At 37.9% G+C, this 18,545-nt stretch overlaps 1 protein-coding gene across 1 annotated transcript; it reads left to right on the top strand.

Moving 5' to 3' along the window:
* The first annotated feature begins 6,196 nt into the window (after positions 1–6,196).
* pmela (premelanosome protein a) lies at positions 6,197–13,862 on the top strand. The gene is made up of 13 exons (XM_042503482.1): positions 6,197–6,312; positions 7,340–7,435; positions 7,536–7,682; positions 8,114–8,248; positions 9,765–9,926; positions 10,038–10,322; positions 10,430–10,774; positions 10,826–11,374; positions 11,464–11,610; positions 11,735–11,837; positions 12,132–12,337; positions 12,425–12,515; positions 13,248–13,862. Exons 1-13 carry the CDS (start codon positions 6,255–6,257, stop codon positions 13,399–13,401), a joined length of 2,478 nt encoding a protein of 825 aa, XP_042359416.1. The 5' UTR covers positions 6,197–6,254; the 3' UTR covers positions 13,402–13,862.
* The last annotated feature ends 4,683 nt before the right edge of the window (positions 13,863–18,545 follow it).

Genomic DNA, 18,545 nt, shown 5'->3' with positions numbered 1-18,545 from the left:
TGGACTTTATTTAAGCCTACCAGATTTGTGGGATGGCTGGAGTCTGACTGGTTTTCATATATCACGACCTTCGTCAGAGCTACAACTATTTCCTTGAGCCTCCCCTAAGCCAAATAAAAAAAAAAAACAAAAACATAATTCCCTGCCAGTGTCCCTCTCTCTTTTGCCCCCCCCCCAAAAAAATGCCTTTTTCAGGTTGACACAAGTACAACACAAGTAAAATAGGCTACAGTAAAATAGCAACATAGTATACAAATGACTTAAAGGGGATTGCTGGACTTCATACATTATTTGGTGACACATTTGGACACCTTTTATTGTCAAATTGTCTTCCAAAAAAGTATATAGACAGCGAATTGTTTATTTTTGTATACTTTTTACACAGAAATAATGTTGCCTGGTATGTTGGTTAACGCCAAATAATGTATTAAATGGCCCATGGTTTCAGTGTATTGAACAGGACAGAGTGAAGGAGAAAACAGTTGCTCCCTCTGGTGGCAGTGAGTGAAGCTGTGCTTATACTCAGGTTCAGGGGAATGCTCTCTGATTTACTATCTCTATCATGCTCCTCTGTATAAGAATAAAAAAAAAAAACCTCTAAATTATTCCTAAACAAAGCATTCACAGCCTTTTTTTTCCACAGCTGATATTTTTAATGATGTTAGCTTAAAAGCACTGAAGGAAATGATAACATTCACGATGTCTCTCTGTTCCACCAGTTGTTACATGTTGCAGCAGCTGTTTGGCAATTTAAAATGATCCCTGTAAAAAAAAAAACGGTCTTTTCAACTTTAGTCTCACTTTATATATTTCCTTTGATCATGCGTGCCCCCCTTGAAATAGCTCCAGGGCCGGATGAAGCTGAATAATAAAATGAATAATGGCCATTTAGAAACTCTAATTTTCTTGTGAATGCTTGCTCACTGTCACATTATCATGGTTTAGTAGCATAATAGCTTTCATTATTGTTATTGGTAACACCAGTATAAAGCTATATCCTGGCCAAAAGTTTTGATAAGTTGGAAAAAAAATGTAATTGAAAAATGAAAATAACTTAAAGTTTATTTTTGATCTTGAACTAAACACAACGGTGTATTTAAACTACAAATAAATGTAGTATGTATGTTTTTGGTTTTTTTTTAAACATAAATATGATTCCACGTCCTTCTCAGTTGATGCCATACACCCCACACCGGATCGAGGCCAAAACTCTAAAAGTAAAAAAAAAAGACTATCTGAGAGTTAAAAAAAATGCTCACAGTGAAAAAGGGGACCTGAATCAAAAAAAGATTGAAAAAAGATTAAAAAAATAAAGTCTAATTTTAAAACCCCTAAATCTGCTGCTGAAAACAAATCGGGCTTCAAATATAAAAACAATATTAAAATACAAAATAAAAATAAATAAAACAAGTACAGTACTGAATCAAATTTATAATAAACCTTAAAAAAACTTTAACACTTATTTTTTGTTTGAATACATTGGTGTATTTTTCAAAGTATAAGATCAAAACTTAACTATAAGCTTCAGTTTTAAGTCTTTCCAATTATTATTATTATTATTTGATTATAAAAAGAAAAATTGGCCTAGATTTAGATCCATACAGGCGCACATTATGACAAGTCAAAATGTGTGCTATAATGAAAAAGACCCATAGTAATGTGAAATATAGCGCAGCAGTGGTCATGAGGCATTGGATGTCATCTGTTACTGCATGAAGAACAACCTTTGTTAGGAGCGCTCATTATAGCACTGCACATGATCAGAGCCCAGAGGCCTGACATATATCCACCCAGCAGATATGTGAGGTACAACCTATTTCTCATTTATTGGAGACTATAATATGTGAGTTAAAGGCATAAAATCCTGCTTTAGCTAGACGACCATACATATGTAGGTTTCTTTGTACATTTTGTCTAATTTTGTGTCATTTATTGATTCTGAAAATGACACCAATCACTATTCTTTCTGCCTGCTAGCACATGTCTGCAAGTGTTGGCTCTTCACAGATTTATAATTATCTGTTCGGACATTTCTAATCGGGCAGCAGATACCCTGTCAGAGGATTTATAACACCAGAAATATATCCTGACATCCAGTCATACCTGACTGAAAGTTTTGCTTTGTGCTTGCAGAAGTGCCCACTCTTTTGTCACGTTTTTGAGTGCTGGTGTTCGCAGCGATGAGGAAGTCAAATGACCATCAAAGAGATGGAATTAGGATCAAACACGAGGGCAGTTTGTTTAAGCCTTGTGAATGCTCTGAATGATTGCTAGTCTTTCTGTATTCATGAACTAATTTGCCCCTCTGGTCTGATCTTGTACTGGCATTTCACCAACCAGATGGCCTTACTGATCTGGCTTTTGGTCATGAATAAAACCAAATCCTCATTTTCTGTGAGTTAGCTTTTGAAAACAGAGAGCTTGTCAGTGTGTGTGACTGCAGGTGGCAGACGTGCCCAGCGTTTGCATCATTTCAAAGGTGTCCAAGCTTATTACTTGTAACCCAGATGTTAAATTCTGTGACCTTCCATTTTTTTGACACTTTTAGTTAGCCCCACAATCTAATTATTGTGATTCATTTCTTATTTTATATGGAAAATCTTTTCTTTCTTGCTGTTAAGAAAAGTACAAAAAATTGCAATTTATGCAACCAGTCTGAGCAACACATTGTTAAAAACATCAAGAAATATTTCCTGGAAAACAAGTAAAATTCCTAGATTTTCACTTGTTTCCAATAACTTCTCCAGTCTGAACACAACTTCTCTTTTAATTCTAGAAATTCCTAGAACCTCAATGTTATTAAGATGCTGTACAATGGAGACTAATGAGCACAGAAGCTAACGGTCGACAGTTTGTGGTATGTTGGGTCAGGTGCTCTGTGGGAAGGATTTATTTCCTCCTGAACTCTGCTATTAGCACATGAGGGGTCACATGCAGTGCAGCCTGAGCAGACTCAGACATGAGACTCTGGGAAAACCTCCAATCACCATGATGATCACAGAGCTGATCATATAATATTATATTTGCTGTTTAATTAAATTACATCATTAAAGTTAGCCATAGATGCAGGAATAAAACAAGTTAAAAAATATGAAGAAAGAGATGAGTGATTGATAAAAGCTATTTTTCACACCTTTTATAACTTAATATTTTGCCCTCCAAGAAAAACTATAGTATTTTTCCTCAGAATCATTTTTATAATGGACTTTAAAAAAAAAAGAAAAAAAAAAGGATATTAATTTATGGATTAATGGCTCATTCCAGACTTTTTTGGGTATCAGTTGCTTTCATTTTAAAAACATGTATGTATAAACCTGACTGTAGAAATCTATTGGTTTGTGGACTCACATTTCGAAGGCTTGAGTTTGGCATTCTGGCCTACACCATTTTGATTTTTTTTCTGGAGCCAGAAGCGACCACATGTCAGAGAGTTTGGTGCTATGGAAAAGATTGGTGGATCTGACTAAGAAGCTGAGGACCCTGTCAGTGGACAGCCTGTCACTCAAAGCAACCATCCCTAATTTCGTGTAAATTTACCCCTAAATAAAATGTCAGTGGGTGAAAAAAAAAAAAAAAGAATCCCTTGTATAGTTGTCACGAATGTTGAAATGAGCTTTAGAGACCAAAACCTTTTTTTGTGCCATGCTGTAAGCATATTTATTTCTACAGTAAAGTTGGGTATGTTAACATCAGGGTCTATGGGTCTGTTTTGGAGCCAGCCTCAAGTGGCCATTAGAGGAAGTGCAGTTTTTGGACTAAACCATGACACCACAACAAACTGTGTTTGGCTGTGGTGCAACACAATGGCATTTTTCTCATTTAGCCATTTGTTAACTTCCACCTTTTTAAGACACATAAAGCTTCAAAGTTCACACTGGAGTATTTACTGAAGTATTTCATGTCGTAGAACAAAATGTGAAAGTCTCGACAGCTTGTGTTAACCACAGGCCCTATTTAAGGCTTCTAACCAAAAACCCAATGACGACCCAAGACCATCAAACAGAGTGCTAAAATGCTAACTCATTTCCGGGTTTCATTCCTGGGGCACTCTATTGATGGATGGATACTGTTTTTACATTATGAATTTAAATGATACATTTCCACTTTCCAGCTTTATAGACCATAAACCAGGCAATCTGACTAACATGAATAATTAATCGTGATGTATCTTGTTTCAGGATTTATCGATGCCATTTGCCTTGTGTCTGTTGAAAATGCTATATGTGAGATGCTTTATTAAGCTAATCGGGACTCATAATTGAGGTATAAAAGTAAAATAACAGTTATGGGAATTGATACAACACATTTCTATTCAGATATGTGACGGTTTATGAGTGGAAATTGATTTTTAGTTTTTTAAATCACTTCCAGAATCAATCAGCTCGTTCTTCTAAATGCATTATTGTCCTCGTCTGAATGAAACTTTGGATTATGTCTCATAAACTGAGCCGGGTGTGTCTGCGTTGCTGCAGGCACACACTCTTAGAGCTGCGGCAGCCTGAGGTGGACAGCAGGATACGATGGAATGGCTGAGGAAATAAAAGGATGCTATTGATTTGCCACCCACACACTCCTCTTGTGACGCCTGTGCACACATAGCTCTAAGGTCATACGTCAAAAACAGGCATGACTGGAGCTTTGCTCACAGCTCTCACCACTCTTTTCAACCTGAAGCAGGCATCACGTACAACATTTTCATTTACACTGTGCAGAAAGCACCCATTGATTTTCCAGTAATGCACTCAGAAAATATTGTCCCGCTTGAGGGATGTCTGATACCTTGTGTTCATTTGAATTATTAACATGCAGTATATCCATCCTTTTTGCATTTAATAACTGTACAAGTTCATTTCTTCAGAGTTTCCTTTTGGAGATAGTGAAGTTATGACATGTAAGGTCAGAATCAGAAAAAGTACCAGAGTATTAAGTATTGGTTACCATAAAATGGAAATTCTCCAGTAAAGTACAAGTACCTCAAAAATATAGGGCTTGAGTTCTTTGACCCTCAGCTGCAAAATGTCACTCAGATGAACATAAATCAGTGAGAAAGAGACTCAAAATGAGATGCAAAGGATCTACAAAGAGACACAAAATGACCACAAAGATAGACAAAATTACCAAAAAAGATACAAATATACCTCAAGAGACAAAAAAAACCCCCATAAACATTTAACACAAAATGACAACAAAAACATGCAAAGGAACTACAAAGTGACATAAAACAAAAAAAAAAGCAAAACAAGACACAAAATTACCTCAAAGAAGCATAAAACAACTTCAGAGTGACGCAAACTAGCCACAAAGAGACATGAAATGACTAAAAGATTCACAAAATGACCAAACATGACATGGATATAGCCCTAAGAAACACAAAATAACTTAAAAGACTCACAAATAACAACAAATACACGCGAAGGAACTGCAAAGCGACCCAAAACGACCCCCAAAGTTACAATATACCTATAAGTAACACAAAATGACTTAAAAGAGACACAGAATGACTGCAAAGAAATGCAAAGACACTACTAAAAGAAACAAAACAACTACAAAGAGAAACAAAATGGCCAAAAAGGACAGAAACATATCCCCAAGAGACACAAAATGACCTCAAAGAGACACAAACAAAGAACCAAAAACAAACACAAGGACACCCAAAATGAACATAAAGAGACACATAAATAAAACTACAAAAAGATGGGGACAACTACATAGAGATGCAAAACAACAACACCAACAACAACCAAAAGAGGCAAAGCCAGTACAAAGTCTCTGTGTCTTGCTGTAGAAAAGGTGGAGGGGCCTTTTGCATACCTGTGCCGCGCTCATGATCTCATAATCTACCCATGCTTGAGGTAATGTAATCAGTTACATTCCAACACTTTACGAATAAAAACACTCTGTATTCACAGAGTAAAACCTTTGCATGCTCATTTGAGACTAGACAGTTATATAAAAAAAAGATCATAATGTTAAAAAATATAAGTAAACACAACAGTTCTTATAAAACACAATGTTTTGTTATGGTTGTTAACCAAACAGTTTCCATATCTGTTCTGTAACAAAGGGGGCGGTGCTAGTTCGAAACTCCCAATGATGTCAGAGGTGAGAAGAAACTTTATGGTAATTCAGGTCGGCGGCCCTCTTAAAGAGAGTGAGAGGACTTTTCTGAAGTCTCTCTGGGAGTTGCGTTGGGGTTCAGGACTGCTGGGTGAGGATCGGGGCTCAGAGAGAGGACACACACGAACGAATACAGGATGAGGACTCTGGCACTGCTGCTGCTGGGTTTGGCTTTTACATGTGCCACTGCCACAAGTGAGTTTTTTTTTACATCAGAAAACAACCTGTTGAGATTTTGTTGAACATTTTTTCTCAGTGCAAAAATATTAAATATTTTTATCTCATTTGACACTTTTGCAAAATATCTAAAGCAAGAGAAACTGTATAGTGTTAAAGAGGAATTACCTTTGCTATTGGTACAATTGTTTTGTTTTGTTTAAGCGAATCAAAGTTTGAAAGTTGAGTCTAAATTAGATGTTAATATAGAGTTTTTGCTTTGACAGCTTAGCAACAGCGAAATTGATATTAAGTAATGCTCTGCTTTCCCATCAATTACACACACGTCTGTAATGCTTTGTTTGGATTACAAATTGATTAATCTGTCATTTCATGCTTATTTCATGCTAACACACTCGGCACTTTGTTTAAGAGAGGGAAGATGAACAAACTTTTACACAGCAATTTGCATGCATGACACAATGCAATAATTCAGAATAATGTCATGTAATTCATATTCTTGTATTTAAATATTTGAAAATCGTTCATCATGTTATTGTGAAGATATTTCATGCAACATTTCACACACACACACACACACACACACACACACACACACACACACACATCACAAGCTAAGAAAAGAAAACCCAGGGAGCCAGTTGTCTGGGATCCCTCATTCCTCCCACTGGGATTACTGATGCTGCTGCTCAGCTGATAGTCACATGAAAGGGATTGAGGGGGATTGCAGGTCGTGTGACTCCCACTGCCAAGAACCCCGACACTCCTCACCCCTCCTCAACACCCAAAACATGGAGCCGCCCTCATTTGCATAAGCACCTATATCATGTTCAAATTCTGCTTGATTATCATAAATAACATGCTGTGCATTTTTTAAAAGACACACACATATAAAGACAGTATATCATATTAACTACAAAGAGGAAAACTGAACTATATTTTTACATCTCGTTGATTGTGTTTGATGTTGAGAATACTTTGGAAAATAAGACAAGGTTGCACGATGGAGCTTCTTTTCCTAAATAGTTTATGATATTTCTTTCAGAGCCCAGAAGTCAGTTCACGCGTTACCGCTCATGGAACTCACGGATGTATCCCGTGTGGAAAGATGGAGACCCAAGATTCAGGAACTGCTGGTTTGGTGAGGCCTTATTCCTCTATTTCTGTAAACAGAAATATGAAGAAATTATGTCTGCCAGTTTCTCCAGAGATGTTTAATTGTGTGTAATCTTTTTTCCCAGGTGGTGAAGTAACTTTTGATCTAAAAAGTGATGCACCAACTCTGACTGGAGCAAAAGCAACCTTCAATATTAATCTTAATTTCCCACCTAATCAGACAACACTCACTGATGGGCAGGTGGTCTGGGCGCAAAACTGCACCATCAACGGTAAGAAAACCTTTCCAGTAAGGCAACTGGCTTTGGCTGAGGGCAGGTCCTATAGGTTTCTATGCAACCTGTGGTGATGCTATTTTCGTTCATACTCATCAAACACATCAAACAGTCACAAGAAGCTATGAACGGAGAACTGATCATTTTATCACAAATGTTGACGCTTTTTTCTTTTATTCATTTAATTGTTTTTTTTCCATATCAAGTTACTGTTTATCTGGATTTTTTTAATTAAATAGCCTTATTATGAAAAATGACTAATTATTCTGTTTATTACCAGTTAAACCACAAATTTATTTTAATCAATAAAGCAATGGGATTTTTAAGACAATTTATTCTGTTTTTATTTCAGCTCTGTTGCCTTAGTTTCACTTATCACATGTCTGTTTTTGCTATTGATGTATAATCTGTGTCTGTCCTCTTTTCAGGACAACAGTACCAGGCGGGTCAGGCTGTGTATCCTGACCAGGACACCCAGTCGACTGGAGTTTTCCCTGACGGGACACTGTTCAACAGGAGCCAGAACAGGAAACCCCGCTACGTGTTTGTGTGGAAGACATGGGGTAAAGATGTTTTAATTTTATAATATTTAGTCATTTAAAATTCTATGGTATTTCTTAGCTGTAGTTAATGCTGCAGTAGGACACCAAAATCGTCTAAATGTAGCAATGACAACATGACTGACATTAACATGTACAAAGAACAGATCATAAAGAGGCTGTTACGGCATTATTGTGTAGTGGATATGTTCAAACTTTCCATTTCAACAATGCTGTGGTAAACCTGAGGTTACATTTAGGCACAAAAAACAGTTTGTGTGGGAATTATCATATTTTATCTTTAAATGACCTGTTTGGTGGCACAGTCCCCTCTCAAATAAAGCAATGTCTCAGTTTAAAACAATTGCTTTTCGCTCCACTACCCAAGCAGAAGAAGCAGTGATATTTGAGTAAAAAAACAACCACTTTCTGTGCCTAAAACGCAGCTGGAAAAACAGTGATCGGTTGCAACAAAACACCCACATTTTGTGCCTTAAAAGCAGCTGGAATCGAAGCAATGGGTCGAAACAAAACACCCATGTTTGGTAATTAAAACGCCACTGAGGGTTGCAACAACACATGCATCTTCATTACCCAAAAAGCTGCTGGAAAAACAGAGATGGGTTACAAAACATAACTGCTTTTGTTGTTTGTTGCTCTTGAATAGTGGTCTGCAGCATGGCAGGCATCTTGCTGTGGTGTCACACCATCCAGCATCCCGTTCACCCACAGATGACAAAGTTAGCTCATATACTAAGTCACTTTAGAAACGATAGGCTCAGATACGCGTGCAAATGTAAAGTATTCATGGTATGCAGGAATGTACAATGTCGACCTTTTCTTCAGGCGCTGGTCTGAAGAATACAAGGGAAGTTTCTCCTCCAGGCATTGAAGTTAAAGTGTAACAGTTACCCCAGGTTGTTTAACAAAAAAAGCCTTTTCATTAACAACTTTTTTATGCTAATCCCCAGCATTTTATTTTTGTCATAAAAAAAAAAAAACATCACATTTTTATATCTGTAAAGGAAATCCATGTTGGATGTAAATTCTACTCTTCACTCAAGGAAATGATTTTTTAAAACTTATTTGATATGGATTAAATAAGTGGCACTCGTTAAAAAGTTTTATTTACTTTTTGCCTCTTTGCCTTTTACTTACTTGCCTGTTTTGGTAGTCTAACACTATTCATTCATTCAATAACAGAGCGCCAGCTAATAAGAAGCTAACGCGTCTTTTTTTTTTTTTTTAAATTAAACACATCCTCTTTAGTCTTTTTTATTTCAACCAAAAACGTGTTCTTCAGCAGGATTCAGAAATTAAAACGTTTGTCTCTTCATTCTGTTGTTGTTTGTCCTCTGCTGCAAACCAAAGAAAAGTCCTTTAAAAAAAATTTTCTTGATAAATTTTTTTTTTAATTCAGCAGTATTACGGTAGCATCTCATGTACTATATGATATGATGAAAGTGTCTCCAAAATGTGTGAATTTCCTTTTTTTCCCCGTGAGACCTCTTTAAATAATCACAATGTTGCTCTTTTCAAGGGCGTTACTGGCAGGTGGCAGACGGACCATCCTCCTCTCTCAGTATCGGTACAGACAACATCCCCCTGGGCTCCTACAACATGGAGGTTGTCATCTATCATTGCCGTGGCCAAGACAAGTTCATCCCTCTCGGCTATGCCTCCACAGTCTTCACCATCACAGGTGGCCTGTCAGATCATTTTTAACCAATATTAAGGAATGTTATTCTACAACATTGTTATTTCTTTAACAAGCCTCATCACAACAGCCCTACATTTCTTACTGCATCATCAGACCAGGTTCCCTTCACCATATCGCTCGCCCAAGTCAATGATGTGAACCAGAATGACCAGAACTTCATCCAGAACCGAGCCATTGCTTTCAGTGTCAAGCTCCATGATCCCAGCCAGTATCTCAACAACGCTGACATCAGCTTCAGCTGGGACTTTGGTGACAGCACTGGTACTCTGATCTCCAGAGACCTCACTGTCACACACACATACCTCACAGCTGGGACCTTCAAACCTCAGGTGGTCCTGATGGCAAGCATCCCCAACGGCTGCGGAAATCCTACTGCTGGTGAGATTTTAAACTAACTGTTTCCTTTTTATCCTACAAAACATACATACTCTCCTGTAAGAAGTTTGGGATAAGTTTGGCTCAGTTATGTTAAACTTTTCTTTCAGTTGTTCCTATTGATGGCTCTGCTGCTCCAGCAGTGGTTGTGATGGCCTCAACCCCTGCTGCTGTTCCAGCAGCACCAGCTGAGGGAGGAGATGCAATTGCTCTGGATGTTCCTGCAGAAGGTGGAGAAGTAGTCATTGAGACAGATGCAGATGCTGCTGCTGCTGATACAGCTGTTGCAGACGCAGATACAGCTGCTCCAGATGTGGCTGCTGATGCCGATACAGCTGCTGCAGATGTTGCTGCTGATGCCGATACAGCTGCAGATGTTGCTGCTGATGCTGATATAGCTACTGCAGATGCTGCTGCTGATGTTGATACAGCTGCTGCAGATGCTGTTGATGCTGGTACAGCTGCTGAAGATGCTGCTGCTGCTGCCACGGATACAGCTGCTGAAGATGCTGCTGCTGCCGCTGATACAGCTGCTGAAGATGCTGCTGCTGCTGCTGCTGATACAGCTGTTGAAGATGCTGCTGCTGCTGATACAGCTGCTGCAGATGCTGCTAATGCTGATACAGCTGCTGCTGATACAGCTGCTGAAGATGCTGCTGCTGCTGATACAGCTGCTGCTGATACAGCTGCTGAAGATGCTGCTGCTGCAGATGCAGCTGCCGATGCAACTGCTGCCGATGAAACTGCATTGGTTACAGATGCAACTGAAGAAAATGCGCCTGTGATTGACGCTGCTGCCTCAATTGCACCTGTTGCAGAAGGAGAAGCTGCAGTTGAGGATGCTGGCGCTGTCACTGTTGCTCCTGCAGCAGAAGTACCTGTAGCAGAAGAAGCTGATGTGGCTGCTGATGCTGAAGCAGAAGCCCCTGCTGATAATGTTGCAGTCCCTGCTGCCACTGAGGCCACAGCTGTAGAAGAGGCAGCGCCAGCCGATAATACCGAGGCTGAAGCACAGGCAACTGAAAATGAAGTTGCAGCGACTGCAGCTGCTGCCGGTGAGTGTTTGCAAAGTAAAAAAGATTATTTTTGTAAAAGTATGAGCACAATTTTTTTCTTATTTTCCCAGAGCAACCAGCAGGGGAAGAAGAGGCAGTTGCAGCTGAAGGTGAAGTTCAAGCAGAGGATCCAGCACAGGTTGCCCTTGTTGTGGCTAAAAGACAAGCACCAGAGCTGACAGCTGACTGCATGGTCTACCGTTATGGCTCCCTCGCCACCTCTGTAGATGTTGTCCGTGAGTGAATACAGTTTTTGGAACTTTTTTTGTAATTTTGTAACTATGGCAGTTTTAACCTCAACAGTATAAACAGTATGATTTAATAACGTTTCCCTCTAATCTCGCCCTTTCAACTCTGCAGAGGGTATTGAAAGTGTAGAGATTGTAGAGGTATCCAATGTTGTGGCAATGGTGACTGAGTTGGATCAGAATGCTGTGGACCTCACCATTACCTGCCAGGGAAGGTGAGCAGTAACATTCATCCACTCAATACAGAGAGCACCCAGACAGGGTCAAGAGGTTCACTTACAACGCTGAACTTACTTTTCAGCAACATTAAAAATGTATTGATTTTGACTAATGGTCCATGTGAGTATTCAATAATGATGTTCTTGTTGGCCTACAAAGACACTGTGGCATGTAATGTCTTATTATGTTATATATTTAGCACAAAAAACACGCTGATAAAACAAAACATATACATTTATTATTGTTCTCCTTGTAACTCTGCCTCTACATCTTTGCTATTCTTCCTTCAGTCTGCCAAATGAGGTCTGCACAGTCATTTCGGATGCTGACTGTATCACACCGGTGGAAACAGTCTGTAATGCAGCTACACCCTCTCCAGACTGTCAAATGATCCTTCGTCAGTTCTTTAATGACTCCGGAGTATTTTGCATCAATGTCTCCTTGACCAATGATGTCAGTCTTGCTGTGGCAAGTGCTAGAGTCAGTGTAACAGTAGGTGGGTGGAATAAAAATTAATTTGTAACCTCTAAATTACTCAGTTTGTAGATAATTCTCTCATTTGTATGATATGCTTTGATTTCAGCTTCTGGTGGCTCCCCAGCTGGAACTGCAGCTACAGTCCTGGGCGTTATGGTTCTCGCCTGTGTTGTCTGTTGCATTGGTTTGATGTACAGGTGAGTACCTAATTTAAAATTTAAAAAAGGTCTCTATACTCTTATCCTCAGTATCAAAAGTTCCATGTTTTGCCCCCAATTTAATGTGGAAAGTTCACTTGTCATAGCAGGAAAAACACAGGTGATAACATTAATGATGGCTTAGTTTAATGTAGGTGTGTGAGAAGCCATGTCAAAAAACCAGCATGCAAATTATCAAAAAATGATCAGAAAAATTGAATCATCAATATGATATAATTCACATATTTGTAAGAGTAAGGGATCCAAGGATTGATCCCTGTGGAATGCCCAAACAGACAGCTTTCTGATGAGTATTTGTACAACAGTGATTTGAACTACCATCAGCATGCTAACATGCTTACAGTGACAATGTTAACATGCTGTTGCTTAACAGGCAAATTTTCTTAGTGTAGCTTGTTAGCATGCTAAAAATTACTAATGGGAACTGAACAAAAAGTAATATACTGTATTCCATTTGCAGATATTTCGTCATAAACAATAGTATTTGATAAAATTGAATTTTGTCCTAATGATTTTTTTTATTATTATTTTATAGTACTTAATCTTTGTTTACCATTTTATCATTTTATTTCTTTTTGACATAAAATTTGGCCTTTATTTCATGCCAAACAAATTCTTAAGTGTCACTGGGCAAAACTACATGTTAGGGGCCTAATTTGGTCATTAGTGAACTCTCCTCACCTGTCTCTCATGTTCCGTGTTTCCACACAGGCGGTTCAAGCAGTACCAGCCATTAAGAGAGGACCATGCTGACAGTCATGGAGGCAGCTCAGTGGTAACATCAATACCTTTGTTGTTGTGGAACTTGTTGAGCCGACAGTCACCAGGAGAGAGTCGTCCACTGCTTCAGGGGAGGATTGTATGAATATCATCATTAGCTAATGCACTCAACATCTTCAATATTTGTCAAAATATTGAGGTCATAAACATAATACTCTAACTTTTGTGATATTGCAACTGCCGGTCATGTATAAAACCAGAACAAATTAAGTGAACCAAGTTAAGTGAACCAGCCCCGTGTACAAAAATGTGTAGAAATAGAAAAGAGTCAAGTGTGGAATGAAGAGGTATAATGAGAATGTTAAAACATTTGTAGAGGAAAGTGATATTTATTTTGACTGAAGTATTTTATAATAATTGGCACCAATAGTTTTTAGCAGCCATAACTTACTCTTCTATCTGTGGCCTACTTATACTAAACCAATTGGAAAATTAATGTTAACACCTTTCAGTCCAGTTTCTTTACAATGTAATTAAAATCACTTACATCGCAGAGCATTATTATGTTTGCTACCCTTAAATGGATAAAGTCGAACTTTATCACCATCATGTGTCAATTTCCCTTTTATTTGCATGTCCTGAAAAGTTTAGGAGCACACTGCAGTTTCCCTCAGCCCTGCAGAGACTTTGTTTTTTAACTTATTGTTTTGGTTTTACTCTTACCTCTTCCATTTGTGTTTTCAGAACAAACTCAACAAAAAAGCTTTGATAAACCAGTTGATATAAAGAGACAGATAACTCCCACAGGAGTTGATGGAGAACAACACAGTCAAAAGGAAAATAAACACTGGACTTGCATTCTGAAATGCTAATGCTACAAATGGATGTAAATGTTGCTCCCTATCTGTTGGATATATAGGCAACTGTATGTAAAGCATTTGTTTTATTAACTTTGAAAGGTGATATATTAGTGCGCTGCCCACAAGTTGCCAAAAACAACAACAAATGCATAGGGTTACAATGCAAGATTTTTGGAAAAAAACTAAATCTAGTAATTCCTCTCAATCACTCGAAGTGTGTGGCGGTGTAATTATCTGCAGAGACTCTGCCCTCTGCCATACTTTCTTAAAATGCCTCCACACTGGTGATAGCAGCGGCCGGAGGAATTATGTTTTAGGGTTGTAAGAACTGATTAGAATTTGGTAATCAAAGGTCAAAGGTCACTGTGACCCCAAAAAAACACGTCTTCTGCCATAATTCAAGAATTGATACTCTATTCATGACAACATTTCACACTAATATCTAAACATTTTATATTCCATAGTTCAACTTCACTTTGACTTCATAATGTTCTGCAAAAACACTTTTCTGGCCATAATTCAACGTCATATCCCAGGAACATTTGGTCAGATACTGAATTGGTGACACTGAACTTGGGCACCCACCTCGAAACTGAATATATCAGCCTTCTGTACCGCCGGAAGGAATACATGTGTGATGCATCAGTCTTACGGATGATGTGCCGAGGCATACAACAGTGAGGCAGTAATTCAGTTTTCTTCTTATTTCGCATTTTTATGATCTGGACATTCCCAGGCACAGTGCATGTGACCAGATTCCAGACTGTAAGCAGCACGCATCCAAGAGAAAGCTACAGAGATCACAGACTGATCACAAAACAAATGTAAATATAGCGGATTCACTCCAACATCGAGCAGAGTGAATCTGGGGTTGCCTTTTACTTTTGCCCGCAATTCTGTTTACAAACAGTGATCAACAACTCCTGCATAAGGCCTTAAAGACCATTACTTCATTACTGCTAAACCATAAACACCCTCCAGTGCTAATTTACTAGAATGACCTCGTTAAAATAAAAAAAAAAAGCATCAATCAGTAACAATAGTAAAATGGGCTTTTAAAGATATCACATTTATGTTGGATTAGATAACAGGGAAAATAACATTTAGGCAAAACACCAACAAAACAAAAAAATTCTGCCCTATGCATAATATAACATAGGCCTGTAATATTCTAAACCTACAAAAGATGCCTTGTTTAGACTGCAGCAAACCACTTTATAAATCATGCACATGCATGTCATGACATTTCATGTGGTCTCAGCAGGCACTTAGATGGAGCAGTGATGCGCTCAGGAAGTGGTATGATTACAGGAACACTGCAGCTGAGTGTGCAAAAAAAAATCCTACCATCATGTCCCACTCTCTGCTCAATTAAAATGATTCATTAAGATGTTGCAGGGTACCTTCATGTATTGAGCTGACAAAGAGCTACTGGTCATATAACATGCACATCATATGACACACTGCAGTGCTGGGGAGAGGCTGACGTCAATGCAGCAAAACCTTTATTGGAAGAAAGCTATATGGCCCAGTCCGCACAGGGGAAACAAAGATGTGGAGTGAAAGGGAAGTAAAGAAAAGATGGTTGGTGATAGCGCGGTTTATATTTACAGATTAAAGTAAAGGAGGGAAGAGCAAGAAGGCTGTTGCATTACTTCTCGATGTATGTTTTTGCTCAAGTTAAAATTCAGTCCTTTGTATTATTACACTAGAGTGGGAAACATCTAAGTCTGTAGGCAGTGAAATATGAGTCAAAACAAAAGTATACCTTTCTGGACCAACTATTTGGGATAACATTAGGAGACTTGTATTGAATTGGCTTCACTATACTGCTCTATAATGTCCTTTCTTTCTCTCTTTCTTTACTTACATACATAAATATTCCAAATGAATATCCTTCCAACACGCTTGTGTAACACTGCAGTGCTCCATTACTGTAATTACACAAACATGGCCATTAATCAACCTCCACCGTGAACATGTTTCTTGGCCACATGTACACAGCGTTGTTCAGCCATCACCGGTGTGGACTGCAGTCAAGATAAAACCCCACAGTTCTGCTGGAAAGCAATCATTTTTCATGTGATGATCTCTATCTGGGACCTGACAGCCCTCCCGGATCTCACCAGGCCTGCAGCTTTTAATAGATCACAACATCCTCTCCACTTGTCCCAGTCCAACTGCCTGAACTGTGACCAAGCTTAAGGAATTGGCTTTTCTTCGCTAAATAACCAGACTTTAACCAGTTTTTAGTCCTCTTTGGAACCTGGAGATCAGTCAGTGAGTTGACGCCACCCAGACAGCTACACAGCTCTGATTAATTAATACGATTCTTTATTACTCACCACTCCCTTGCATCTGATCTTGAAAGGGATGCAGTTTCCTTCATCTGTCCTCTACACTGCAGAAAGCTACCACAGTCACGGGTGTAAGCAATAACTTTCACTGCAGCACAGAATCTGTACATACAGTATTAACCACTTCTTATCTGTGATTTTCTTCTGTGTTTTACATTGATTATAACATTTGTCTCATATATCAAGTTATTCTTTTATGCGGCTTAAACCCTGACTAAATTCAAAACATACTGATTTTACTATCTTAAGTGGTGTCAGTCAGATTTGATTTGAAGCAAAAATAAAAAAAAGAAAATAAGATAAAAATGAAAAAAAAAATCGTATTATATCTTATTATAACTTGCACTCCAAGACACCCCATACGATAAGTTTTTGTATTCTTTAATAAGAGCATTCATAACTATACCATAACCATAATTTAATTGCAGTGACAACCATCTTTCTTTAACCTTAAACATACAATACTTGACATGTAGATATAGTAAAAAGCAAATTTGACTTTTGACATAAAGACAGTGTCATTGAACATATCCAGAGTGTTTTGCAAAATTGTTCAATATCAATGTTTATGCCTATCAATACAGTTGAGATACTATCTGCTGTGGGATGTAACAAGACGCATTTACTTATGTACTATATGTACCAAAATTGAGGTACTGTACTTGAGTATTACTATTTTATGCACCTTTATATACCACTATCTCAGAAAGAAATTCTCAGAGGGTATTTTTTACTGCACTCCATTTATTTGAAAACTTTAGTTACTTTTCAGATTACATTTTCTCATCCTCTTGTTGTCCAGTGACAACCATGTATCTCCATGCAAACCATGTAAAAAGCCCTTTTGAAATTGTGGATCTCATTGGACAGCAACGCTACAAACACAAAATGATCTCAGATTATGATGTACTGCTGTTGATTAAACTACCAAGCAGCATATAAAGGAGTTAAACTGAGCAACCTTAAACATCTACAGCAGTATTAAGGCAGCAGTAACATTAATCCAACCAACATATAATAGTAAAACACTGACAGGAAACATTTCGTTGCACAATGTACTATGTACAATGTACTTACTTTTCATACCTTAAGTACATTTTTTGCTAATAATACTTACTACTTTTACGTGGTACTTAATACTTAATTAATACTTTTACTCAAGTGAGCTTTCACCACTGGATGCTACAAATATCAGCCACTAAAATTGGTTTATTTTTTAAATTAAATAAAAACTGTAAATTAGTGCTGCATGATATGAGGAAAATATGCAATATGTGATAAAGTTGTTGAATTCGTGATAATGATATTATTTGCAATAAATAAACAGATATTAAAGTGTACTCTGTTTCCTGCTTCTTTCTGTATATTGTTGAAATACAAAATAATTGCTTGTTTAGTGAACAAATTAAAATGGATTATTTGCAATATGTTACCCTTTAATCAAACAAACTGAACACTGAACTCAATACAAAAGGTGTCCAAAAAATCATGTTACATTTTACAGTTTTCTAATGATATTCTCTTTTAAATTTAGTGCAATATCACAGTCTCTCACAATGTTGTGTAAACGGACATCACAATGATGATATAGTGTGCAGCCCCACTTTAAATTTTACTGTAAGATCAGTTTTTCTTTGCAGCAGTGCTCTGTTGTCACTGCTGACTGCTGTTGAGAAAACGTTAGATTTCCTATCAGAGACCACACTCAAAATATCATCTATGAAGGTGAAGCCGAACCATCCTCAAATTAAATCATAACACAATATGTTTATTCCCTTTTGTCCCATATGATATAGGGATCTAAATGCCTCTTAAGGTTTGAAACATGACACACATACTGTGAGCTCAATATGTGGAACAGATATCCTGGCCTGACACTGTCGAGGAGGCATGATTGAATTTATGGCTCCTTGGGGAATTCTCCAAGAACCAGAAGGGTCAATCACTAATGGTAACATCTGGCTGATGGTTAGAATTACTCATGCAGTTCAGTTCAAAATCACTGAACTGTTTGATTTGCATGTGTGTGTGTGTGTTTGTGTGTGTGCAACATACATGCACTATATTAAAGT

The sequence above is a fragment of the Plectropomus leopardus genome, chromosome 2 (assembly GCF_008729295.1).
Source record: "Plectropomus leopardus isolate mb chromosome 2, YSFRI_Pleo_2.0, whole genome shotgun sequence".
In the NCBI taxonomy this organism is placed as follows: domain Eukaryota; kingdom Metazoa; phylum Chordata; class Actinopteri; order Perciformes; family Serranidae; genus Plectropomus; species Plectropomus leopardus.
Note: the sequence above shows the minus strand (reverse complement) of the source record. Positions and strands in the feature narration are given on the sequence as shown.

Excerpts from the sequence above, each read along its gene's own strand:
- pmela (XM_042503482.1), top strand. The coding sequence starts at position 6,255 with ATGAGGACTCTGGCACTGCTGCTGCTGGGTTTGGCTTTTACATGTGCC. Across the intron at positions 8,249-9,764 it reads GTTTGTGTGGAAGACATGGG|GGCGTTACTGGCAGGTGGCA; the intron begins GTAAAGATGTTT and ends GCTCTTTTCAAG. Across the intron at positions 12,338-12,424 it reads TAGAGTCAGTGTAACAGTAG|CTTCTGGTGGCTCCCCAGCT; the intron begins GTGGGTGGAATA and ends CTTTGATTTCAG.